This window comes from Schistocerca piceifrons, chromosome 1 (assembly GCF_021461385.2).
Source record: "Schistocerca piceifrons isolate TAMUIC-IGC-003096 chromosome 1, iqSchPice1.1, whole genome shotgun sequence".
In the NCBI taxonomy this organism is placed as follows: Eukaryota; Metazoa; Arthropoda; class Insecta; order Orthoptera; family Acrididae; genus Schistocerca; species Schistocerca piceifrons.
Window position 1 is genome coordinate 336,298,356 of NC_060138.1, and position 26,283 is coordinate 336,324,638.

Here is a 26,283-nt window from a genome sequence, read left to right on the forward strand (position 1 = left end):
AACTGTTACCGTATCTTCATCAATGGTAATATGCATGCTTGATGTCTACAGTTCCAGTACTGCCATCTAATGTGAACGATTACACATACTTTCCACCTCACCCAATATGAATGTGGGATGCGCTAAATTTGTGTGAATTTGCCAGCTTAAGTGAACATAGAGGTCTCCTAAAAATCAGTGTACATTGTACTTTGCTTCCCTTTGCAACAGAAAAACTTTTCACCTGAAATCCTACAAACCATAATTTGACAAACTGCCTGTTGGCTTCTGTCTTGTATTCTTTGGTCGACATTTGTTTGATGATTTTTCTGACATTTCGGCCAAGCTGGCTAGCATCAGAAAAATCGTCAAATGTCTGCCGAAGTAACCGAGACAGAAGCCAACAAGCAATTTGTCCAAAAGTAGCCATGAAAGCCTCTACAATTTTAAGCTATTATTTCCTCAAATTTCTTCAGCCAGTTTAAGTGTCCAATTTAACTAGTGAATAAATGCCACAAGGTTGAATAAAGTTAAGTCTGAAAATAAATTACATGCCTCATAAAGGGAGCAGTTGTTTTTATCTACTACGTCTGCACTGCTGTCATCATACTGAATGAAATTCCTGTTTCACCAGTGCTGAAAATATTTTAGACCAGAATCTGTGTAGGTTACTATCAAGTTTTACATACCCAATGTTTGCATTCAGTTTGTATAATAGCAGTACATTCTTAAATGATGTATTAGTTTCCTGTGAAGGAATTCACAATATAGAAGTAAACTTGAAAATTTTACACCATGGACAACAGTAAAATTAAATAAATTACACACAAAATTAAATACAACATAATTTATTTGTGGAAACCTTTTGGACATTTGAAGGGTTTACATTTACTACATTAAGCACTACAGTTTAAAAATGATTCCAAAGGACTAGAAAAGTCAGTAAATACAACAATAATATTTAGACAAACAAGTACAAGGAGATGCTGGCAAGTTCTATATCATATCTCATGACAAATTTTACTCAGAAATGTGTTCTTCCCCAAACATTTATAATACTAAAAACCCAATTCTTGCTCAAATTTTAATAGCAAGACTAATTCCAACACAATGAACAAAATTTTGGATAGACTAGTCCCGAGGAATTTCTATAATACACAAAGATACTTTACTCAAAAACAGAACACAATGTGAGCAGTTATATAAATGAGATTCCCAATACCAATATTTCTTAACTACTATTCTATACTAACTGAACTACTGTACATATTACTGTTTGGCTAAAGAATAAATAAAAACACAAATATCCTGAACCATCACACTCAGTACCTTAAAATTACAATCAGCTAATATTTTAATAACACCCCACTTATATGGTATGTACTACAGTATAACGAAAGTAAGAAGTGTTGTACTTATTTGTAAATTAAAGCACAACATAATCAATTCAGAAGGTGAGGTGGGAGAGAAATTAACAATTTCTATTAAGATTTAAAAAATACTTCAGGTGCTTCTAAGATGCAGGTTTGGGAATCAGATGCAACATGTAGAGCTCACCAAGGATTTCTCAAGTGTCAAATTCTCAGTGCAGCTGATCAGTAGCGTTGAGACTGCACTCGCAGCACGACATTAACATGTCACTATAAGCCAAGGGCAATGTCAACCTAACTCAGTATAATCTGGGTTTATTACCATTGCCCATTTCCAGTTTTGGCACTTTGATTTACTGATTTTGCTGTATGAGCTTCACGACTGGGTATAACATGTTGGATAATATTGGTAAATTTTACAATTTCAATCCACCCCCTACTGACTTGACTTGACAGTCATTGCATTCAGATCTCCTCAAAAGTCAGTGAGTATAAAAGGAGTTTTGACACCATTTAAATTCAGTAATTTCAACTCTGCAATAGCTATAAAAAAAAAACAAATTTGTGACATTGGCAACACTTCATAAAGGGTTTAGACAACTGTTGAAATATTTGCACTAAACAGCTTTCGAATATAAACAAACAACAGGTATGAATTTTTAAACTTTAACAATGTATTGAGTAATGTGGCCTCTGTACAGAGGCTCATTTCTCTAGTGATGCCAATCAGGGCTCAGGCAAACTATTGAGATATGTATTTTTAGAAGAGAGGTTTAAGAGTCTGATACAATATCAGAAACCATGGTAACCATTTTGCATGGATTCTTACCTAATATTCAAACATTCAGAAGCCAGAATAATAAACAACACAGAATAAATATATATTTCTCATTGATGTAGGTAGACCAATTGAAAGGATGATAAATTTTACTCTTGTCACATTGCATTCAGCTTTCATTTCATATTGACTTCAAAAAGGTATTGTTCTTCAGTATTGACTCAGTTCTGTCGGTATTAGTTTTAATAGTATGAAGAATTTGTGCACTGAAGCAAACTTTTGAAACCACATTTATCAAACTGCAATTAGTCTCACTGCTAGATTATTTTCTGTGTATTTAATTCACTACAACACCTATGAAATTCCTGCCAAATGTCAAGGTTTTCTCCACTAAAATTGTTGTTCATGAAACATGTAGCACCTACAGCCTTAACTCTCTTGCAGGATCTAATCAAGGAAATACACATGCACTGGCATCACGACATATAAACTGCCTTACACACGACATTATCATGATATAGTCAGATACGCATTATGACATTATCGTGATAAAATCAGACTACACAGATTGTTTCTTATTTAAGTACTTGACAGCATCCCCTCTTAACAGTTCATCATTACAGGAATCATGTCATTATTGTTTAATCAGAGAGATAAAATCTAAGTAATTCTCAGGCAGAATCTGGATTTTAAAACACAATGTTAGTAGTATTAATTACCTGAAACTAAATGACAAGAATGACATTTTGAAATTACAAAATTTTATTACTGTATTTGATCTCTGTGAAATAAATTCACACTGATCTCAACATATTACAATATACACAATCACAGCCATAGCAATATTAATCCATATTATTAAAAACTCACATTACTAGATTTTATTAATGTGTCCTATCAATCAAATTTACATTCTCAGTAGCCACTAAACTGCTTATTCATAGGATCTTTTCGTAAATTAAAGTGAACATTTTAAATGCTCCGTGGAACAACTTTTAAAGCTTAACAATTTCATAGTTTGTAGATTTCACTGCAAGGAATGTTGGTAACTCTTCTGGGTCATTCATTGTCTAATTTTCTTAAAGGCTGGTTGGTTCACGTCTGAAGCTTAGCAAGAAATACGACACATTCTCATATACAACGAAGGTGATCATTGTTGCTGGTGTTACACGAGTCAAGTTAACACTCAACCCTTTGTAAAAACCCCGTACACCCTCATACCTGAAATGGAACCCAGAAAAGATAACTATCAATGTTAAAATATAACAGTATTATCTATTCTGCAGAATAACCCAGAAGACTAACATCATAATGGCCAAATGCATAGATTTCATCACTATGACACAAAATTTTTTTAAATTGTATTTACATTAGCTCAAGTATTATCTCGAAATAATTTAAACACATGCAAAAATTAAAGGATGAACACTCACTAAATCCTACCTGTTACTTATGCCATCCTCTCAATGGCTACAGTATGTTAAAATATCAGATGATAGATTCAGTATTCATCTAACACATACCACATCACGCCGCACTTGAGCAGCATATGACAAGCTTAGTTTTTTTGGTTCTTCCGATCCCCTATAAAGCGCATGCCCACACACACACACACACACACACACACACACACACACACAAAAGCTGGATTGGAGGCATCCTCTTGGTTGCTGATAAGATACTGTGTGAATTTCCTGAACACTGGGGGTTCTGCTGTACTTATTTCACATACTTACCAGACACACAGTACAGCTACAGTGTATTTTTTTACTGGACCCAGCACTGTGTTTTTTTCAAATGTGACCATAAAATGTAGTCTTTCTACTGTCTCCAAATATTTGCCATTGTTTTATTTTGATTAAGTAAAACAAGTGTTTTAACTGAATATTAGGTATTTATGAGGGCCATGAAGTTGTGCATGAAAGTAATAAAAATAATTCACTCTCCTTGACAGCCTTTTTCAGGCAACACATTACACCATTAAGATGAAAAGGACCAAACCACAGAGTACTTCATGCACTTAACTTTAGAATGCTGCATTTGATTATCAACTGACTAAGCCAGCAACAATGTTGGGAACTAAAATCTTTTGTCCCCTCTTACTTCTAAAACTTTCAATATTTTCCATTATAGTGATGTTTATGTCCTTTCACTATGTTTCAGTCATTGTAAAGATGGCAGTGGATTTCTTTCTGTGTAATTTATTTCTTTTCCAGTCTTTTTACAAACAGTTATGTTTATTCTTCTTTGGTCTGAAATTTTAATCTACCTTCAAAATTCAATGCTTGTTGAAACTATAAAATACACGATTTATTATTGATGAACTACAGTTACTTTCAACACTATCTTTCAGGATGACATTTACCAGTTTTCCCTTCTTCCATACTTTTACTCTGTGTTTCCCTCTTTTTGTCTGCAAAGGTAAGGTTTTACACCCAGAAGAGATTCATTTCTTTCTAAACCACGACAGTTAGCAACTAGTACCACAGGCAAGTAAATGTTAACGACATGGTATTATTACATTTTTCATTACTTTTTGATCGAGTGAATTAAACTACTGGAAACTGCATTTCATGGGAAAACTGTGGTAAATCATATTCGTGTGTGTCAAGAACTGTATTGTGTACCATCTGAAGTATCATTATTGGTAACAGTACCGTGAACTAACTAAGCAGTGGGGACTGGTAAAGCAAGAGCAGAATGTACAGTAGGGAAGGCTCAATATAGCACACCACAAAACATACTTCATGATGTTTATGGCACAATTTACAGTTTACTAATAATGCTGAATTACAGTATTGTCAAATAGTACGTGCGCTAGCTGTAGAGTGCAAAAAGTGCATTTGTAAGTGAGGGTTAATGTCAGCGATGTTCTGGAATGCTATGTACTTACAAACCAACCCCCCCCCCCCCCCTCTCTCTCAACAATTACCAATTTTCTCCGTGTACAAATTCCAGAGACTTAACAGCACAAATCCAGAGAGTTATCTATGAATTTTAAATATAATCACATTATAAACCAATACACTCAAAGCCGGCACTTAATAGTTATGGATATTCTAACTAACACAACTTAATTTTCTTTTTTTAACTATCCAATCACGATCATGAAGTTTAAGTGGGTAAGACAAGTTTATATTAATGCACATCGTTTCCACAAGATTGTTTATATAGTTTTGCAATTTTCAAAATTTACTATACCAACAATGTCGTTATAAAAGTGAACAACTATTACACCATATATGAGTACCCCAAACACTAGCTGTTCCTTTCTTGGTTCACATTTTCAAACCATCCACACTGCTGCTCACTGTTCTGTATGTGTTTCCATTTGTAAAAAAAAATTAGAAGGTGAACATTGAAGAACTAGCACCTGAGCTATAATTATTTAGAAATAAATATAAATGCAGAAGATTTTCAATTTCATTTGTTTCATGAAAATGCAAACCTCTGATTAAAAATGCCAACTGTGTCACTATTATTCTTGCCTTCTTTCATGGGTACACTATGACCACTGGCACTGATATAATCAAAGCACACTTTCTGAAAGAACAATATGTCAATATGGAAAAACTTTGTTCTGGCCACATCATACACCACATTGTGTGTATCTTCAGACAAGACCACACTATAAAGTCTTGTTACTGGTAATTGCCAGTGAAGTAAATAGTTGCCTGCCTATCATTCTACAGTTAATGGTTTCAAACCCAGATGAGGTCAGCAACTTTATTAAAAAAATATTATGGAAGTAAGATCCTCATTCATTTTCTGATAACCCATGTTCATCATGGTTGAGTACTTCACTCAACAAAATGACAAATGTAAAATGTGTTCATGTTAATAACACACACCATGATTTGTTGTATGGCTGTTTCCTTATGCGTGAAGTCTTTCAAAAACAAGGAAAATAAACAGTATCCTATGCTACAACGAAGCACTGACCATATCAAGGAATGGAGTGCAGCTGCACCATTAGAAATGAAATTACTACACAAATAAAAACAAACCACAAATTATACTTGGTATTAAAGAGCTTGTCAGAGCTGCTGCATTATCTGGAAGTAATGCTCTTAAGCAGCTTATATGTGAACTATAGAAAGGAAGGTGCAGCTCATACAATATGTGGAGTGGAATGATCAACTTAATTTTTGTTCCCCACAGACTATATTCTTTTAAGACTACTTAAGTCGTCGTCTTCATGATCACTGCCACCACATACATACATTTCTGAAGCGGCATTTTACACAGTTTTCACCCAAATATCAATTTCTCTAGTATAACCTGTACCTTCACTCCACTTATGAGACGTAAAAATTCTATTTTTGCAAAAAATTTTAGAACGCACCAACACCAAAGACAAGATACTGGAAAAATCTTTTCATTTAGAAAAGAGCATTTATTTTCCATCATCAGCACAGTTAGTTTATCTACTGCCAGTATGTTCTCTTATTGTTGTAATGAAAGTACTAGCTGCTTTACATAACATACGGCATATTATGGACTTTTCAGAAATAAATATCATATAAAAATGACAATTGTGATATTCTAGGCATCAGTAAGCACTATTTATTACAATGAGGATATTATTCCCTGCATTGTCAAACACAAGAAATAAAAAAATAAAATTTTATTACGGAGAACTTTAACAGCAAATATTCAGATATTACATATATATCACAATTAACAGGAATCAAAGTATGTTCTCCAAAACAATGTTTCTAAAGAAATAAAATGAGATACTTCTATTTTAAGTACATAGTATTTTAGAACCAAAAAGTATTGCTTTTGAATGTTATATGTACAGATCCAGCTTGTTAAATTAACAAATCAAACTTACAATTCATGGACACATCACTAAACAATATTCTGCACATGAGATTCTCCAAATAAAACAAAAATATTCGCCTTTACTCAATCCACGAGAGATTTTACTAGGAAATGTGCAGCTCAGTGAGGAATAGAAGCTACTCCCCCTCCCCTAAAACACACACACACACACACACACACACACACACACACACACACACACACAAACAAACAACTTTTTTTAGAAATGCACTGAGAGATCCATTTAAAATAACTGATGAAATTACTTCAAACTATATACAAACCTTGAACCTGCAAGGTTTTTATTTACAAACAAAATAATTTTTTTCCCGATTCATAAATATTAACAAAGAAGTGGTATTTGACAACTAAGCAGCAAAAGAAATTAATACCAAGCTAGGAATGGTTCAATACTATATAGTTACAACACGATATGAAGGCAGAACTCATTATAAACATGCATTAAATAATTTTATTTGCTTTAGTTTTATAAATATGCACCATCCCCATACCTCCAAGCAACATTCACAGAAAACATATGCAGCTCTATAGAGAAATTTGTGTTATGTGACTTATCACAATGTCACTATGAAGACAAGGTCTGATGAATTATTACCTACTGAAATTTCAGTCCCACTGCTAATGAAAACAGATCAGGGATTTACTTGCTCATAGTTCATGTACACTGTTATTAGATTACAACAAATTAATACATAATGCTAAAAATGAGAAAAATTAAGTATATAATTACAGATGTGCTTCCTGTACAAAGGAACTCAAGTCACAACAAAATTTAAAAAGTGCAAGTTTCTGATGCTATAAACACAATTTGCATGACTATATAATGGGCCAGTTTATCTGTTGGCAGACTCAAGGGTTCCACCCTGTGACAATCATAACTGAACTACACATTCTGATCATAATGCAAAACTTTACTTCATTATTATGAAACAATATAAAGTCATCTCCGAATTATGAAACCCGTACATTAGAGCATATGTTGTTCCAATTAAATACCTTAATGCAGTTATTACGAGCACAATGCAAGTGTAACAAAAATTCCTTCCTTTCGTGTGTTACCAGTAAGCATCCATATCAATTCAAACATCAGGAGAGATTTAACATCTGAAAAACCCAGACTCAAAAGAAAATGCTCAATACTTGCCCTGGGAACAAATGTTCCACCTCTTTTTAGGGTGATAAAAATAAGGACAAGGCAAATGGAAGCAGGCAGGCATGGGGGTTACTTATTAAGTCTTCCAGAATCCAGATGTCATGTATTGCATAAACATTGATTGGACTGTGTGCATTTTATTGATCAACATCAACAACATCTTATGCACAGTTTTCATCTTCCATGAGAAACATCAAAATTACACACATTTGTGTGTATTCATTTGAAGTTTTTCAGTAATGATAATTACATAAAATTTTGCTCCCTATACCTCTAACAATAACAGAAATAGTTAAAACTGAGGTTCTACAGTGATGATCAGATCAATAACCAATTGATATTCAATTTTACTTTTGACAGGATACATCTTTAAGGGCAACACACTGACTTTGTTCACTAGTCTCAAATTTTAAATTCTACAAATGATTTTCATGTTTTGTAATTATCACATTTAGCTTTAATCCCACTGTATGAAACATTTGCAGCAAGCTCCCAATTATCCAGTTTGCCGATTACCAATACATAGCTAGGGATTTTTGGAGTGGAAAGAAAGGCTTGTTTCATTAGAACAAATATTTTGATGATGTGACTTTTGTTATGCACCTCAAGGCACAGAAATGCCTTTCTTTACCTGGTAGAAGAACACACAGGGCAAAGTTAATTTTACTACACCATTATCTGATTCTCCTTGAAATGAGAGCCACTGCCAGAAAAAAGTTCATGAAAAACAGAAATGAGAAACTGTGCAATTATTTCCCAGAAGTGAACAGAAAGCAATTGGTACAAAATACACTGTTTTAAGTGTAATTTTGCAAAAAAAAAAAATCCTTCAGTTTCCAGTGAACATTTAAATAAAACAGTGAGCTTTCAAATAAATATGTCATGTTTTGCAAATATAATAAATAGCAGCTCCCAGCAAAATAATATATTTTGGATTATCCAATTTTTTGTTTATCTGTGCAGTGTTGCATTCTTGCTAACCAGGGTAATTGAGGGCGTGCTATAGTTTTCAGTTGACGAAAAGTTCGAAACTGCACTGTAAATAATGTTAATTTTATTACTCCGATTCCTAGCACTATAGGAATTATGTGGATGACCAGATTTTGTAATTAAGAACTTCTATTGCAAAATGAAGACAAACAATTAACTGTACATAACAAAAACCTTAGTCTTACCAAGAATATAGCAGAGGAAGGAATTTTATGCACCATACCTCTGAAAAATTGTACGCATGAAAAATATCCAATGTATTATTACAACAATACAGAATACAAATTTCTCATTTTTATTGTACTTTTAACAGTCTCTTAACAGATTGTTCAACACAAAAACTAAGAAAAAGAATGTAATAATATTATCATGCAACAAAATAAGCTTGTAACCCTATTACAATTAAGTAGGGTGACTTGACTTACTTTATTTAAACATATTTTGAAATTTTTTCCTGTTTTCTTTTTATATAGAGAGAGATATTTCTTTTTATTTCAATGTATCAGCAAAGCCAAAAAAACAAAAACAAAGTCGCAACAGTGATATCAAGATCACTGACATCTACCTGCAGAAGTACTTTCAGCTCTTAAAATTTACTTTAACTCAAATTTTAATGTGCACAAATTTACAAGGTAACTACAGCATCAAAGTGTCATGCAATGAATAAAGTTATAATTTAATTAATGCGGTAGTTAACATGAGAAGCTGGTGTTGATTCAAAAAGTGATTACAAACATAATCAGTTTAAAGTATACATTTCTCAATATTCTCAATATCTAAGGCAACAGTACGATCACAATTTTTCCTTCTCACATCTGCAATGTACCTTGTGTGTTATATAATTACTTGTAATCAAGATTCACTTAGAAGAGTCTTATCATACACCATCTTAGTTGCTGGAAAAATGATTACTTTACAATAATCAAGATGTACCAAAAATCTTGTGTTATTGACGGTTACTGGCAGCAAATGCAACAGATTACTTATAGTGGCACAGTTTTGTATCGACAAACTGACAAGAATTACAAAATTTGTGACAAATTACATCCCTGATGGATCCACATATACATACTACTACATAATACACCGTCACTTAATACACTGACTGTTGTAATAATCTCAGACTGTACTCTGTTGATGTGAGAAATTAAGTAGTTTTTATAGTATGTGGGATATCATAAAAAGTAGAATACTAACAAAATGATAATCTACAATATTTTAATTATTCCATCCTGGATTTTTTATTGTTTGAAAACACAATCAGTCCTAATTGTGTTTGAAGATATTTTCTTCCATCTGTTCATATATGCCCAATTTAGATTAATGCAATTCTACTGTTGTAGGTAACAATAATGAAGCACCTGTACAAGTTCAGTTTATGCCTATTCAGAAACCCTAGACAGTAGAAACATATATTGGTAATAGTGTAACAGAAAATTGTTGAGTCTAAGCTGACTGAACTCTTAGTACAATCGGCCACTCAGGATAGCTGGGCAGCAGCCTTCCTACGTATTGTCATAATGGTCTTAAATGCATAGGGAACTAGTGTCTTGCTTTCATTTAACAGCAATAAGAAAAGTCCACACACACACACACACACACACACACACACACACACACACACACACACACACACACACTCTTCTGCCTAACACAATAGGTCTTTGATGGTAGTGTTCCATGGAACTAGGGGGCAATTACTTCTAAGATGGAGGAATTTGACTGTCACCTTTACATATCTGTATAAGAAGAAATACCTGAAGAATAAAACAAGTACAGTTCATTAAACAAAGCTACTGTATTTTGCAAAGTATGGAAAATACGAGGAGCAGTATAAAATCATTTTTGCATCCATCTTCTGTTAGTTCCACAGTTAATGCTGCTCCACAACTTTTATTTGACAAAGTATATTTAAATGTACACACTACTACAGTGTGGAAAAATTCATTATGGTGTGACAGGAATAGTTGTCTTTTACTTAACAGAAGACATACAGGAAAGGGTATCATCAGAAAATACAAACATGAAACTAGTTCACAGACATTTTGCATCAAGCAACAATTGAAGCTTTGTTTTTATGTTACACATGTCACATACAAATAAAACCAGTATAAAAATATGATGGGATTACACAATGTTGATACTGGAAGTATCTGTTTACTTCACCACTTCTGTCACAGCCTATTTGCTGGAACAACCACACAAACCGCTGTCCCCTAAGATGTAGTTTGTAAGAAACTTAACAAAATAGCAAAACGTGTGTTGCATCAGTAAAAGTGATAACTACTTATTTCCCTTTTTTTACAAAACAACAATATCTTGATAGACAGGCAGGCATTCACTTCATAATGTACAGTCAAGTGATTAACTGCCTGTTCTTCATTAAATATTTTATAATCACTCAGGGCTTCATTAGCAATTTGAATAATCAATATTCCATACACCACAAGGTAAGATCACTGACATGTGCAGCAGCTCATGTGTGTTATACAAGAAAAAAAAAGGAAAAAATTAATAATTAACAATTCCTCTTCTTATAGCTAATGCTAATGTTCTCAGGAGTGCTTCAGTCAGCAAATCTGCACTCTGACAAAGTAAAAGTCTAATTGACTTTTCTTACTGAAGCCGAGTTATTACTTAAGGTTAAGAAATCTTTAATAATTTAACTGACCCAAAAGAACACATTTTCAGAATTATCAAATCACTTCATTCATAAAAGTAAAAATTTCCCCATTTTGGCTAGCTACCGTATCACTATCACTGCTCTATTATTCAAGCAGCTTCTGTCATGCTCACAAAGCTAACTGGATGCCACTTCAGTTTTTTATTAGAACAATTTGTGGTGCTCATGGAGAATTTCACCTGGGACCTATAAATCAGTGGACAAGAACTAATCACTTCACCACAGAGAGTTGTTTATTTCAATAACATTACTATATTTTTAATGTTCTGACAATCTGCAGAACAGCCCTTATTAGGTCTCAATTGGCTTTTCTGCGGACAGATTTAAGCTTGCAAAAAATGCACCACATATACAGTTCGAACAAAGACATCAACATCACATTAATGGTGATATTAAAGATGTCCAAACTTACTGCTGCAAAAGAGTAGGATCATTTATAAGGTACACAGAAATGGGCAGAATACTTACTCCAAGTCATGTGTAACTGTCGTATCTACTTTATAATCAGCAAATAAATCGTTCTTGTAAGTTTTGGGTGTGCATCTGGATCCAGTCAACATTCTGCCATGAAATTTTGGCCCAGACACGTCAGGCCTTCTTCACATGATCAGACAACTACTGAATAGCCCATGTGCATCCAACAGCAAGTACATCGAATCTCACGCATGCGGAACATGCTGGTGTCTTGCGCGGCATGCACCAGGTGACGACCTGTGCGGGACAGCCGAGTTTTAAGTGATACCCCTTCTGGTGAAAGCTAGAGATGATCTGATCAGTGATTATCGAATGAACCTATCAATTCTGCTGTGACTGGATAATTTTAAAGTATAGGACTCCAATTTTTATTCAGTTGAAAGACACTGTTGTGGTTTAAAAGGTTATCGGCAAGACTTATTTCCATCAATTCTTTGATAACTGAATCCCAAAAATTGGAAACTGGAGCTAAAATTATTGTTCTATTATATTCCACTGGGTGCCGCATGAAAATGCAATGTTCTGTTACTGATTTTAATGGTTGCTGAAGTCAGGTGTATCTTTCGTGTTCTGCACAACACTCCGACAGTTCATCTCACCTGTTCTATTAAGGACACCATTAGACCTCTCTCTCTGTGGGTTCTGCAAATGAACTTCGACAAGAATCTTGCCGAATGCTGTTGAAATGTGTGCCACAACTGAGGATCATCTCACCAGTTCAAAGAGCTGCTCCCTCCAGCCTCCAAGAAGATACTAGCATAGCCATACTGCCTGCAGATAGCGGTAATGCCGCAGTTCTTTTGACAAGGGAAGCCTACAACAAGATGTATGGTCAGCAACATGATTCTGCATACCACAAAATCTGAAGTGACCCAATGAGCCATACATCAAGAAAAACTGCTACTCTTCTGAACGATAGTTTTCTACCTAAGCAAGTTATCAGGACGCTGAGACCACACAATGCAGTACCAGCAAGACCATATGGTCTTCCCAAGATTCACAACAATGATGTCCCATACAATTAGAAGTAAGTAATATTGGTGCCCTCGGCCAACTCTACTGCAAAGCATCTGGCCCCTCTACTGAAGCTGTATGTGGGTAAGTGTTGTCACCCCATATGTAATTTACAGATTCTGTCAATCACCTTAAGACAATTAAGCTTAGCAGCTTGGACTTACTATTTAACTTTGAACTGGTCTCACTTTTTATCAAAGCCTTTAATGGACTCATTACATCTTACTGGTAACTTATCCAGTGCTAGTATGAGGGCCCTGTTTGAACATACACACTCCTCAATCTACTTCTTATTTAATAAATTCTTTGAACAAACAGATGGCATCATCATGTGGAGCACTTTATCCTCTGTGACGGCTAATCTTTTTATGGAAGACTTCAAGGAGTAAGCACTTTAGTCTACTTTTTTTTGAGCCCACAGTTTTCTGGTGTTACGTAGATGATACTTTCGTTGTATGGCCTCATGACGGACAAGAACTAGAGAAATTCTTTAGTCACTTAAACTCATTACATGAGAACATCAATGTTGCAATGGAGATTGAGAAAGATGGGACTTTACACTGTAAGAATGATGGGTCACTGGACCATTCCGAGAACAGAAAAAACACACACACACACACACACACACACACACACACAGACACAGACACAGATCTAAAACTCCAGGCATCTAGCTATCAACACCCCATAAAAACTGCCAGTGTTCTTAGTACCATAACAGTTGGGCAAACGTAATATCAGATGACGAAAACCAGCATGCAGAGCTGCAACACTTTGAGACAGTTTTTAAAAGAGAATGGCTACATTTCACTCTAAATAAGGAAGTCCACGCATATGTATAGTAACAAGAAGCAATGCACTGGAGACTGCATTCCTTCCATTTGCCAGAAATTTGTCTTCTAAAATAGGCAGCTTGCTTAGGAAAAATAAAATCAAGATTATCTTCCATCCACTAGTGAAAAGCTTGGCCATGGTTGGATCAGTTTAAGACGACTTAAAACTGGAAAATGTAAGCATTTACAAAATTCTCTGCGAGTGTGGCACTGTACATATAGGCTAGACAACACGAACTGTCCAGGAACACAAGACATACCATCATCGGCAACTTAAAATCAGCAATAGCAGAATACTGTTTCCATGGGATACACAATGGAATACAATAAAACAAAAATTTTAGCTACAGTTTTCAGTTTTTGGGATTTAGTAATCACAGAATTAGTAGCAAAACGCCTTGCCAATAATCTTATAAATCATGACAATGGCTTTCAAATGATAAAAATTGGAATCTAATTTTTAAAATTATCCAGTCACAGCAGAATCAATGGAGTAATTCAATATTCAATGATTAGATCATCTCTCACTTCCACCACTGAGGGCAGCACACACACAACTCTGCTTCGTGCACATGTCGTCATGCGACGCATGCGCCAGAAGATGCCAGCACATTTCGCATGAGAGATTCAGCTTAAATACCATGAATACACCATGGCTCTTCAGTAGTTGTCTACTCACTTGAAGATGGCCGGATGGGATTTTGGGCTAAAATATTCTGGCAGAAAGTAGATGGGATTCGTCTGCACATCTCAAAATTATTAGAATAAATACCAGGAAATTCTCAAAAGTTACATCAAACAAACTGATAAATTCAACACTCTCATCAAGTTCCAGTAAGAAATCTAACAACAGATCAAACTTGTTAGTTTTATGCTTTCAAATACTAAATTCTTAGAAGCCACTGAGAAGATACTTTTGAAGATGGATCTGTATTAATAGCATTTCAAGACAGTGTAATAGCACGGCTTTGCTTTGGTTGCCCTTTTCATTCATTCATTCATGTAACATTTTTTCCTTTAACAATAATACTGGAGACCATCTGTCACCAGAAAAAGCACTTATAATATTTTGATTCACTCTGAAGTTCCATTCATTTGTATCGTGCTATTTTTTATTTCACTTCTGATACTTATGGCCACCCCACTGTGTGTTCACATTCACCTTTGAAAAGATTCTAAATTGAAAAATATCTATTACTGTGGGTCCGTTTTGCATTATGGAATAGTTAATGAAATGCATTGAAACATGAACAGAGCAAAGCAGAATATCCTATACTTTCTCCTTCTTCCGAATTAACTTACAATTAAGAAGCAGTAGGTACACACTACAATAGGTATACAATACACTACAATGGTAATTTATTTTCCAACTGCCACAAATAGCAAGTACTTTTTACCATCAGAGATACCAGAAAGTTCTCCCCTTACAAACAGAATTATTCTGAGCCTTCAACAGCAAATTTACATTTTGTCATCTATGGAGGGTGTTAAGACAACTTTAACTCTTTATGCAATGTAAGTTAAGGGAGACTACAACTTAATATATTTCTTGTGGCTCTGAACAACAGTCCAATGATATCTAACAACATGAAATCAGTGGTATATCTCAACAAGCAGAAGGAAAACTTTAGTTTACAGTCACAAAATAACTTGAGGAAAGTGCCATATTTTTGTAATTACTGGCTTAAATTTACACATTAAACATGTAAAACAATTTCAGTACCATATGCTGTGTGCCAGCTTCAAAATTTTAACTAGGTGCACATTGTCTGATTATTCTCAAAAACTATGCAACTTGGCAATAACTTTCAGTCTTGCTCCCTCGTCTGTAACTTTTCAACGCAATTTTTAAACAGCAGTTACCACTTTTATTACAAAGGCAGAAATATAAAATTGATGTTAGTGTGTCATGGAAAGCTTTGTGTATTGCCCCAGAAATGGTTATGTCCATCTCTTATTGTAACTGTACGTTAAGAAGAATAAAAGTGGAAAAATATTTCTCAGTTATATTTCATAAAACTTCTAAAGTGGTGAACAGTGCACAATACAATAGAGCATCTCCTATGAAAGTACACACTGCAAAACATATTTATATTGTCAAATACCACTTCAACACAACTTAGGTTTAGACTCCTCTAAATACTTTCTGCAAGACAGAAATAGGTCAAGTTTCTGTGGTATTGCAAAAATTTCAATGAATGCATAAATTACATACAATATGAAGTATAAAGGAACATGTTTACCACAGCAGTCCATCATACATCAGATTCATACTTCATAAAGTTAACAGAACAATGGACAAAACAAAAATGTCTTTACAATAAAGTCTTTTAATCATTCAGCTATTTTCAGTAAATTTCTCATAAATTACAAATACCAAACATATATTAGGTGTCACATGTAAGAGATAAGGAATAAGCCCTTTATAAAACCCTCTAGCCCCTTCATACCTCCAAGTGCGGAGGATACAATCCCATGAGCCCTTGTAGTCGTGATGCTGATCCTGCAGCCTTGCACGAATTACTTGGTATGGATATGTTGCAGCAGCTGCTACCAACTTTGAAACTGCAGCAAATGTTAAATATTCACCAGTTCCCTGAAAATGGAGTTTGTAATATAACATCAGATGTAATAAAAGAGATTCACTCTGCTACTAAATCTTTACATTTTTAAATATTTTAGGTGAAGATCTGATGCTCTGCAAAAATAACATCACTGAGAAAGGATTATGTAGGAAAAAACTTTCGGCTGACAAAATATTTCTTCCATAAAAATCCACAGTGATGCGTATATGCTTGCACGAAGTTCCAAAAACGTAGAAGAAAATGAACACAATCCTGTGTCTTTGCTGTAACAGTCCTCAGGAACAGCGAAAATAAAATAACTGATACATACACACCACCAAATGCATTGGTCTAGTCCTCCATACTTTTTCTAACACAAAGCTCTAGTTAAAATCTTAATTTTCTTTTACCCTTTCCCAAATACTGAAGTGAGGTGTGTTCAAATGACAGTCAGAATGACTCCACTGGAAGAGCACCACCTGTAACATGCAATTTTCAGGTTTCAATACTGCTGAAGGCCAACGTGTTACCACCCATCGTACTGGCACCACTGCCATCACTACCACAACATTTTGCACAGCATAGATATGAGCCATAACAATTCAACTCACCTGCACTTCAGTGCAGGACAGCTGCCAGGCAGCAACAATCACACATCACAAGACAGCACTGCCACAGGGCCTGTGCATTCCACCAATAATTTGCACCATCTGGAGACACCGAGCAACCAAACTTCATACAACCCTGGAGTGAAGCAGACTATTTCGCTGCTGTATTTGCTCCTAGTAACGTTTAGAACTGTGTGTAGAATTACAACACAAGTGGCGACAAGGCTGATTGGACTTTCTACAAGTGTTTCTTGCAGATTTGATGACATCTAGCACTCCTTGGAGATAGTGCTTCCAAGTTTACTGCACCAGCAGTTGGAAAACCAATGGTGTTTGGAATTGCTACAACAGGAACACACAGCTGTGCTGGACAAGGAGTTGACTGGATTCGTGGCAAAGCCACAGTAACTACTGGCCTATCTGCTTCCTTCCCCTGCCTATGATGAAACTGCAGAGGACAGGGAGGCATAAGAGGCACTTATGGCAACACCTCAGCATCTAGAAAGTAATTGGTAGCACTACCATTAAGGCCCTTTTTCTCTGTTGGATTCCATCCCCATGCATTACTTGTTAGAAAGTTGACCCCCTTCAGGAACCCTTTCTCTCTCTCTCTAAAATACTCTTATCAGGTTTGCTGCCAGATCATATGTGCAAATCCCACAATATTTCATCACTACAACTGTTTGATATCTTCAGGTGGTGGTAGCTGCTGCTGTCACTGCTGCAAGACAATTGATAATCGCAGGGCTGGGTCCAAATTTATCAGCCCAGGAGCAGGCAATACACACAGGAAGATATTCGCAGTTTGGGGAAAGCACCACTCATAGTACCCCCTGCCAGGAGCTGCAGAAAGGCCTCTGTATGTGCACTGGGCAACGACTATGCTGTTGGACACTCCTGCAGTTAAAGGTACACTTACATGTCGGTAATGTGCCGTGTCGGGTCATTTTGGTTTTAATTTAATGGCAGCCTAGTGTTGGATTCCATGCAGCACTTAATTAAATCCCTGTTAAAACTGTCTGCCATACAGAAATATATGCCCTCTTCAAACACAATCCCAGGAAGATGCCACTGAAAATGAAACTTTGGTCTTCTCATAAAATATGCAATGCCCTGTGTCCAGACAATGCTCTGTTACCAGTTGCCCCAGATGTGTGTGGCAATGGTGTTCAGCACAATGTTTCTGCACTGTTCAGCATGCCTCCAATATAAGAGTTCCCACATTGGCATGGGATCTTATATATGCCACATTTCCTAATGTGAAGATAGTCTTTGAACATACAACAAATTATTAAATTTTCCAGGTCACCAAAAAAATATGTGATGTCCTGTCTCTTCAGAACCCTTTCCTCTCGTTTGACAAAATGTGTCACTTATTGTCCTCCACATATGCATGTTATTTCTTTGAGGGTGGAGTTCGATCAGTGCATGAACAATGTCATCAATCTTACTGCGCTTTGCCTGCAGAAGTGCAGGGTCTCAGTCTGAACTGCTGCTTTGCTACCTCTCAACATGAGTCTTAACACATACTCTGGTCCAGGATGAAGTTAGGTCAGCCCCTGCTGAGGATGGTCAACAGGTGCTACCGTTGGAAAATTCCTACTAAGATGAGACATTTTCTGTATCACAAATGGAAGTTTCTCAAGTGGTTGGATTCCTTGGTGGATGTGGCCACTTTCAACTTTAACAACAGCAGGCACTCTTATTTGGGTGCTACTCCAAGATGAAAATCACAGCAATATGGTCCACTTGTACCACAAACACATCCACAGTGAGCTGTTTCCCGTAAGCACTTAAATCATGTCCTGCTTGTTTAGTCCAACATGACTGGCCAGACTGCCCCCAATGCCAGGAAAAAAACATTGCAGCAATGTCAATTTATTGTCTGCTCGTGACACGCCCTGAGCCCTCAACCAATGGGCATTAATGTCTCAGTCCTGTGTGTTACAACCTTGCAGTGGTTTCTAACAAGTTGTTCATCAATGTGTGCATCAATGGGAAGCTGTTCTAGTCAAGCTGATATGGGTGCTGCAGCAGCTTATGAAAGCTCATATGTATCTGTTCTGTGCTCCACCATTGCCTCTACCTGTATGTAGTCTTGTTACCTACAGACAACAGATACCTGTTCCCTAATAACTAACAGCTGACATGGCATATATGGCAGTGGTCCTTCCACAGAAAATGTGTTTGGCCTTAATGCTTTCACAGCATTTAGATTCACATTTACTAATGTGGTTAACCTGTTTTCCGACCATGTGCCGCACTAGGAACGCTATGAACTCTTCTTGCAGAGTTCAGACTTTTTTTGCGGGAGCTAGGCAGGGCTAAGAGCTTTACCACGTACTCTGACAGAGAACACCTCTTCTCTGGGTGTGGCCAGTGCCACTGTCACTTTGTGATCCAGTTACCATATTTACTCGAATCTAAACTGCACTTTTTTCCGGTTTTTGTAATCCAAAAAACCGCCTGTGGCTTAGAATCGGGTGCAAAGTAAGCGAAAGTTCTGAAAAATGTTGGTAGGTGCCGCCACAACTAACTTCTGCCGTCTAATATATGTAGCGCTACAAAGGAATGTTCTGCTGGCATAATGATAAATACTGGTGCCAAAACCTCTGCATCAGTAAATAAATTTTTTAAAAAAGGTGGAAGACGAGCTTTATTCTCCGCCCCGAGTTTCGACCACTACATTGTCATACATTATCCAACGAAGTAAATACAAATTCCGTATTGTTCATCTTCGAATGTAGCAGCATTTCAATGTACTACGAAAATCCAACTGGAAAGACTGTTTCGGATGTTTGTCAATATGGCCAACTCTACGTTCTGAATTTTTTCCTACCTGTGAGAAGAGATGGTTGTTAATAGGAACTTTTTGAATTGTGAATCACAGGCAGTATTCTCTTCACCATAAGAATAATACGAATATAAACATTTTGTCATGTATTCTTTCATATTTTCTGCTATCTCATTTAAATCGTGCCTGCCTAATAAACTACGAAACTAGAGTGAGGCAATAGCAAAAGCGGAAGAATATACATATCATGTCATGTTTATATCCGTATTATTCTTATTCCTAATAGCGATACAGACAGAAATGAAGCACGGCAACTGACTAGATTTTTAAATCTAAGATCACTAATTTCTGTGCAGAATGTAATGTACTAAAGAGGCGTCTGCAAGGATTTTCAAACGAGAAAATTTTTCGCTAAACTCTCATTCAGAACATCATCTATCATGCGCAGTCTATTATTTAGTTCCTGTTGATCATTATCAAAGAAAGCAGCAGTGTAAGTAATAACAAATAGCAGTCTCTTGCCATTGTTTAGCTAATGAGACGATTTCTCTATTTTTTATTGTAAGCAGCGGTAGCGCGCACAAAAGGAAGCCATGCCGCAAGCGGCGACAGGCCGTAAACATTCATTATCAGAATGTGACAAACAATGCATGACACAGTACAATAATGCATTTTCAGCTTAGAGTGACGTAAACACCTACAACAAAAAGAACGGCACTTATCAGATCAAAGAAAAATAGGCAATCAATTCAAACCAGAAGAAGCACGTGAAAAAGGACTGGTACCCATATAAATACGGACGGAGCGCCTGACACATCGCAATGGTAAAGCTTAACTGCTAAGCTTACAACTCAAACCAAACTACTGTAGCTGTATCGTCATTCAGTCGACCTAAATTGTGTCTTTTATCACAATGGACCAACTTTGTTTCGATTTAGAGGTGCGGCCTAAACTTTTCTCTCCCCTTGAATTTCGAGTCTCAAATTTCAGGTGCAGCTTAGATTCAGGAAATTCTTTTTTCCTTGATTTCGAGTCTCATTTTTCATGTGCGGCTTAGATTCGAATAAATATGGTAACCTTCCTATTGTGAATGAGTCTAACTGACCCAGTTTAAAAAATTAACACAAAACTGTGATTAATATTTATACTCTAGCAGGGTCTTAGGTAATCCTTTGATATGTAATACTTTATTTTGTCCTCAAATTTAATTTCAAAATCTAAAATAATTTGGAGACAATTTTGACACATTTATTGTGAATAGGTGGTTTAGACCCAGTCAGAAATTGTCACTTTAATTCTAACAAAGTTTTAGTTGAAAAAAATGTGATTGCCGTACGGTCTACAATGCTTCTGAGGCATTTCATATTGTAAGAATAGGCAAAGTATAAAAACTACATCATTAGTCTGATTTTGTGTGTCAAAATGGCTGTACAATTTTTAAGTGATGATCAATTAGAAAAGCTTTTGAATTAGTTAGATAATGAAATGCTAGATGGTCCTGCCAATGATCCTGATTTTCAAGATTATCTTGGTGGTTCAAGCAGTGGTGATAATTTATTTGGCTGGGAGTGAAGAGAGTGATATGACTGAAGGAGATTGAGCTGGAGTACCACTGTCTAAAGAAACTAATGTTGTTGGGAGATGCATACACGTTGCATAACGGTACTGAGTGATCTACAAATACTCCAGCAAGTCGAGAGCCAGCTGAGCATAATAAATATATTTTACATAACTGTCTTCTACAGGTTTATCATCATCATCATCATCATCATCATCATTCCTTTCTCAGACCTTAGGTCTGGTTAAAAATGGGAAGTGAAGCTGACCTTGATCAAGCGTGACTTCCTTTTAATTGTACGGTATATGTTACATTGCATTTAGGAACTTTCGGGTAATTGAACATGTATCAATAATTACAGATTTCTGTAGTTGTATATATAAGTTTGGATGTAGCTGTATTGCGTTGATGTACTGGTGGATATTGTGTGGTATGACTCCTGTAGTTGATAGTATAATTGGTATAATGTCAACTTTATCCTGATGCCACATGTCCTTGACTTCCTCAGCCAGTTGGATGTATTTTTCAATTTTTTCTCCTGTTTTCTTCTGTATATTTGTTGTATTGGGTATGGATATTTCGATTAGTTGTGTTGATTTCTTCTTTTTATTGGCGAGTATGATGTCAGGTTTGTTATGTGGTGGTGTTTTATCTGTTATAATGGTTCTGTTCCAGTATAATTTGTATTCATCATCCTCCAGTACATTTTGAGGTGCATACTTGTATGTGGGAACGTGTTGTTTTATAAGTTTATGTTGTAAGGCAAGCTGTTGACGTATTATTTTTGCTACATTGTCATGTCTTCTGGGGTATTCTGTATTTGCTAGTATTGTACATCCGCTTGTTATGTGATCTACTGTTTCTATTTGTTGTTTGCAAAGTCTGCATTTATCTGTTGTGGTATTGGGATCTTTAATAATATGCTTGCTGTAGTATCTGGTGTTTATTGTTTGATCCTGTATTGCAATCATGAATCCTTCCGCCTCACTGTATATATTGCCTTTTGTTAGCCATGTGTTGGATGCGTCTTGATCGATGTGTGGCTGAGTTAGATGATACGGGTGCTTACCATGTAGTGTTTTCTTTTTACAGTTTACTTTCTTCGTATCTGTTGATGTTATGTGATCTAAAGGGTTGTAGAAGTGATTATGAAATTGCAGAGGTGTAGCTGATGTATTTATATGAGTGATTGCTTTGTGTATTTTGCTAGTTTCTGCTCGTTCTAGAAAGAATTTTCTTAAATTGTCTACCTGTCCATAATATAGGTTTTTTATGTCGATAAATCCCCTTCCTCCTTCCTTTCTGCTTAATGTGAATCTCTCTGTTGCTGAATGTATGTGATATATTCTATATTTGTGGCATTGTGATCATGAAAGTGTATTGAGTGCTTCTAGGTCTGTGTTACTCCATTTCACTATTCCAAATGAGTAGGTCAATATTGGTATAGCCTAAGTATTTATAGCTTTTGTCTTGTTTCTTGCTGTCAATTCTGTTTTCAGTATTTTTGTTAGTCTTTGTCTATATTTTTCTTTTAGTTCTTCTTTAATATTTGTATTATCTATTCCTATTTTTTGTCTGTATCCTAGATATTTATAGGCACCTGTTTTTTCCATCGCTTCTATGCAGTCGCTGTGGTTATCCAATATGTAATCTTCCTGTTTAGTGTGTTTTCCCTTGACTATGCTATTTTTCTTACATTTGTCTGTTCCAAAAACCATATTTATATCATTGCTGAATACTTCTGTTATCTTTAGTAATTGGTTGAGCTGTTGATTTGCTGCTGCCAGTAGTTTTAGATCATCCATGTATAGCAAATGTGTGATTTTGTGTGGGTATGTTCCAGTAATATTGTATCCATAATTTGTATTGTTTAGCATGTTGGATAGTGGGTTCAGAGCAAGGCAGAACCAGAAAAGACTTAATGAGTCCCCTTGGTATATTCCATGCTTAATCTGTATTGGCTGTGATGTGATATTATTTGAATTTGTTTGGATATTAAGTGTTGTTTTCCAATTTTTCATTACTATGTTTAGGAACTGTATCAATTTAGGATCTACTTTGTGTATTTCCAATATTTGTAGTAACCATGAATGGGGTACACTATCAAAAGCTTTTTGGTAATCAATGCATGCGCAGTGTAGCGACCTTTGTTTAGTTTTAGCTTTATATGTCACTTCTGCATCTATTATCAGTTGCTCTTTACATCCTCGTACTCCTTTGCAACAGCCTTTTTGTTCTTCATTTATAATTTTGTTCTGTGTTGTATGTGTCATTAATTTCTGTGTAATGACTGAAGTTAATATTTTGTATATTGTTGGTAGGCATGTTATGGGAAGATATTTAGCTGGGTTTGCTGTGTTTGCTTGATCTTTAGGTTTCAGATAGGTTATTCCATGTGTAAGTGTATCAGGAAATGTGTATGGGTCTGCAATGTAACTGTTAAATAATTTGTTTTTAAATATAAAGATAATGTGACTTACCATACGAAAGCGCTGGCAGGTTGATAGAAACACAAACAGACACATACATACACACAAAATTCAAGCTTTCGCAACAAACTGTTGCCTCATCAGGAAAGAGGGAAGGAGAGGGAAAGACGACGCGTGTGTGTGTGTGTGTGTGTGTGTGTGTGTGTGTGTGTGTGTGTGTGTGTGTGTGAGTGAGTGAGTGAGTGAGTGAGTGAGTGAGTGAGTGAGTGTGTATACCCGTCCTTTTTTCCCCCCTAAGGTAGGTCTTTCTGCTCCCGGGATTGGAATGACTCTTACCTTCTCCCTTAAAACCCACTTCCTTTCGTCTTGCCCTCTCCTTCCCTCTTTCCTGATGAGGCAACAGTTTGTTGCGAAAGCTTGAATTTTGTGTGTATGTGTGTGTCTGTCTGTGTTTCTATCGACCTGCCAGCACTTTCATTTGGTAAGTCACATCATCTTTGTTTTTAAATATATTTTTCCCACGTGGAATGTTTCCCTCTATTATGTTAAATAATTTAGATAAATGTGAATGTGTTGAGGTGAACTACTTTAGCCAGAAATTTGCTATTTTATCTTTTCCAGGGGCTTTCCAATTGTGCGTAGAATTAATTGCTCGGGTGACTTCATGTTGCAAAATTACCACTTCAGGCATTTGTGGTATCATCTTGTATGTGTCTGTTTCTGCTTGTATGTTATGTTGTACCGGGTTTGACCATATGTTGCTCCAGAAGTGTTCCATGTCTGTTATGTTTGGTGGATTGTCTATTTTAATGTGTGTGTTATCTATTGTCTGGTAAAATCTCTTTTGGTTTGTGTTGAATATTTGGTTTTGTTTCCTTCTATTTTCACTTTTTTTTATCTTCTAAGTCGTTTGGCCAATGCTTATAATTTTTGCTTCTTTTCATCTAATTGCTCTATCGCTTCTTGTTGTGAGATTTTACCTAACCTTTTTCGTTTTTTGTCTGATATTTCATTTCTTATAAATTGTGTTAGCTGTCCGATGTCTTTTCTAAGTTTTTCTATTCTGATCTGCAGCCTGTGTTGCCATACTGGTTTTGTGGGTTTCTTCTGTGTGTTGGTTGGTTCTCATCTCTGCCTAGTGTGTATATTTAGTGTAGAGAGTGCTCCTATATAAACCAGTAGTTTTAACTCTTCCGTAGTTGTATTTTCATTTATTTTATTGTGTATGATTGTGTTGATAGTTGTTATTGTTGTTTCGACTTGTGGGTTATTTGGTGGTCTATGCAAGAATGGTCTAATGTCTGTATTTGTGTCTTTGTATTCTATATATGTCAGCTGAAATTTTTCTTCTATACCTAACATGTGTGTCACTTCGTGTTCTATTTGTGCTTGTTCTGGTGGCTGTCTTAAGATTTCGTTTTCCTCTGATTGTTTAATTGATGCGTGTTGTTCTTGGTTTGTTTGCTCTGGGATGTTTGAGTCCATTACTGTATTTTCTTCTTCTTCTTCTTCTTCTTCTTCTTCTGACTGTACATTATTCTGTTCCAGTATTTGTTGTACTTGTTGTTTGATGTTTTCTAATTCTGACTGGGGTATCCTGTTATTTTTTATTATTACACGGATCTGATCAGCTAGTCGTCGTCCTGTTAAAAATTTTAATTCTGGGTATCTGGTAATAAATGTTATGTATACTTGTGATCTGTATCCAGTTGTGTTGGTTCCTAAGTTTGTTGCTTGGTAATAACAGAACATGAGATGTCGGTTAACTTCATCAGACCATCTCATCCTCTGTCTGTTTTCCTTCTAGGGTGGTTGCAGGAAGCATGTCCTGCAAAACACCTCTATTTGGATTTAAATCATTTTCCATGTGGCTAGCAGTGTCGTTGCCACTGTGGACGGGCATAGGGTTCAAACGTCGTCCCCGACCATGACAGCGCTTGTTCGAGGCTCCGTTAGTTCTGTACTGAACCAACTAATCACACTTAAAGGGGGGTTAGCCCTATTAGTGGTTTGTTCTTTTCGTCGCCTTTTACGACTGGCAGAACATACCAGAGGCCTATTCTTTTCCCGGGCCTCCATGGGGTTTATTATTATTATTATTATTATTATTATTATTATTATTATTATCATCATCATCATCGCACTGTGTCATAGTCTAGTGACTAGTGGACTGGACTGTCACCATTGTTGTCCCAGGTTCGAAGCTCG

General features: G+C 36.0%; 1 protein-coding gene across 1 annotated transcript in view; it reads right to left on the minus strand.

The window, feature by feature from the left end:
- Positions 1–811: 811 nt before the first annotated feature.
- Positions 812–26,283, minus strand: part of LOC124783331 (mitochondrial folate transporter/carrier) — a 60,564-nt gene continuing 35,092 nt past the window's right edge. Inside the window, exons 5-6 of the mRNA XM_047254013.1 lie at positions 16,573–16,718; positions 812–3,348 (exon numbers count right to left, since the gene is read on the minus strand). Of these exons, the coding sequence (XP_047109969.1) occupies positions 3,207–3,348; positions 16,573–16,718 (288 nt within the window). The 3' untranslated portion in view covers positions 812–3,206. The remainder of the gene's footprint in view (positions 3,349–16,572; positions 16,719–26,283) is intronic.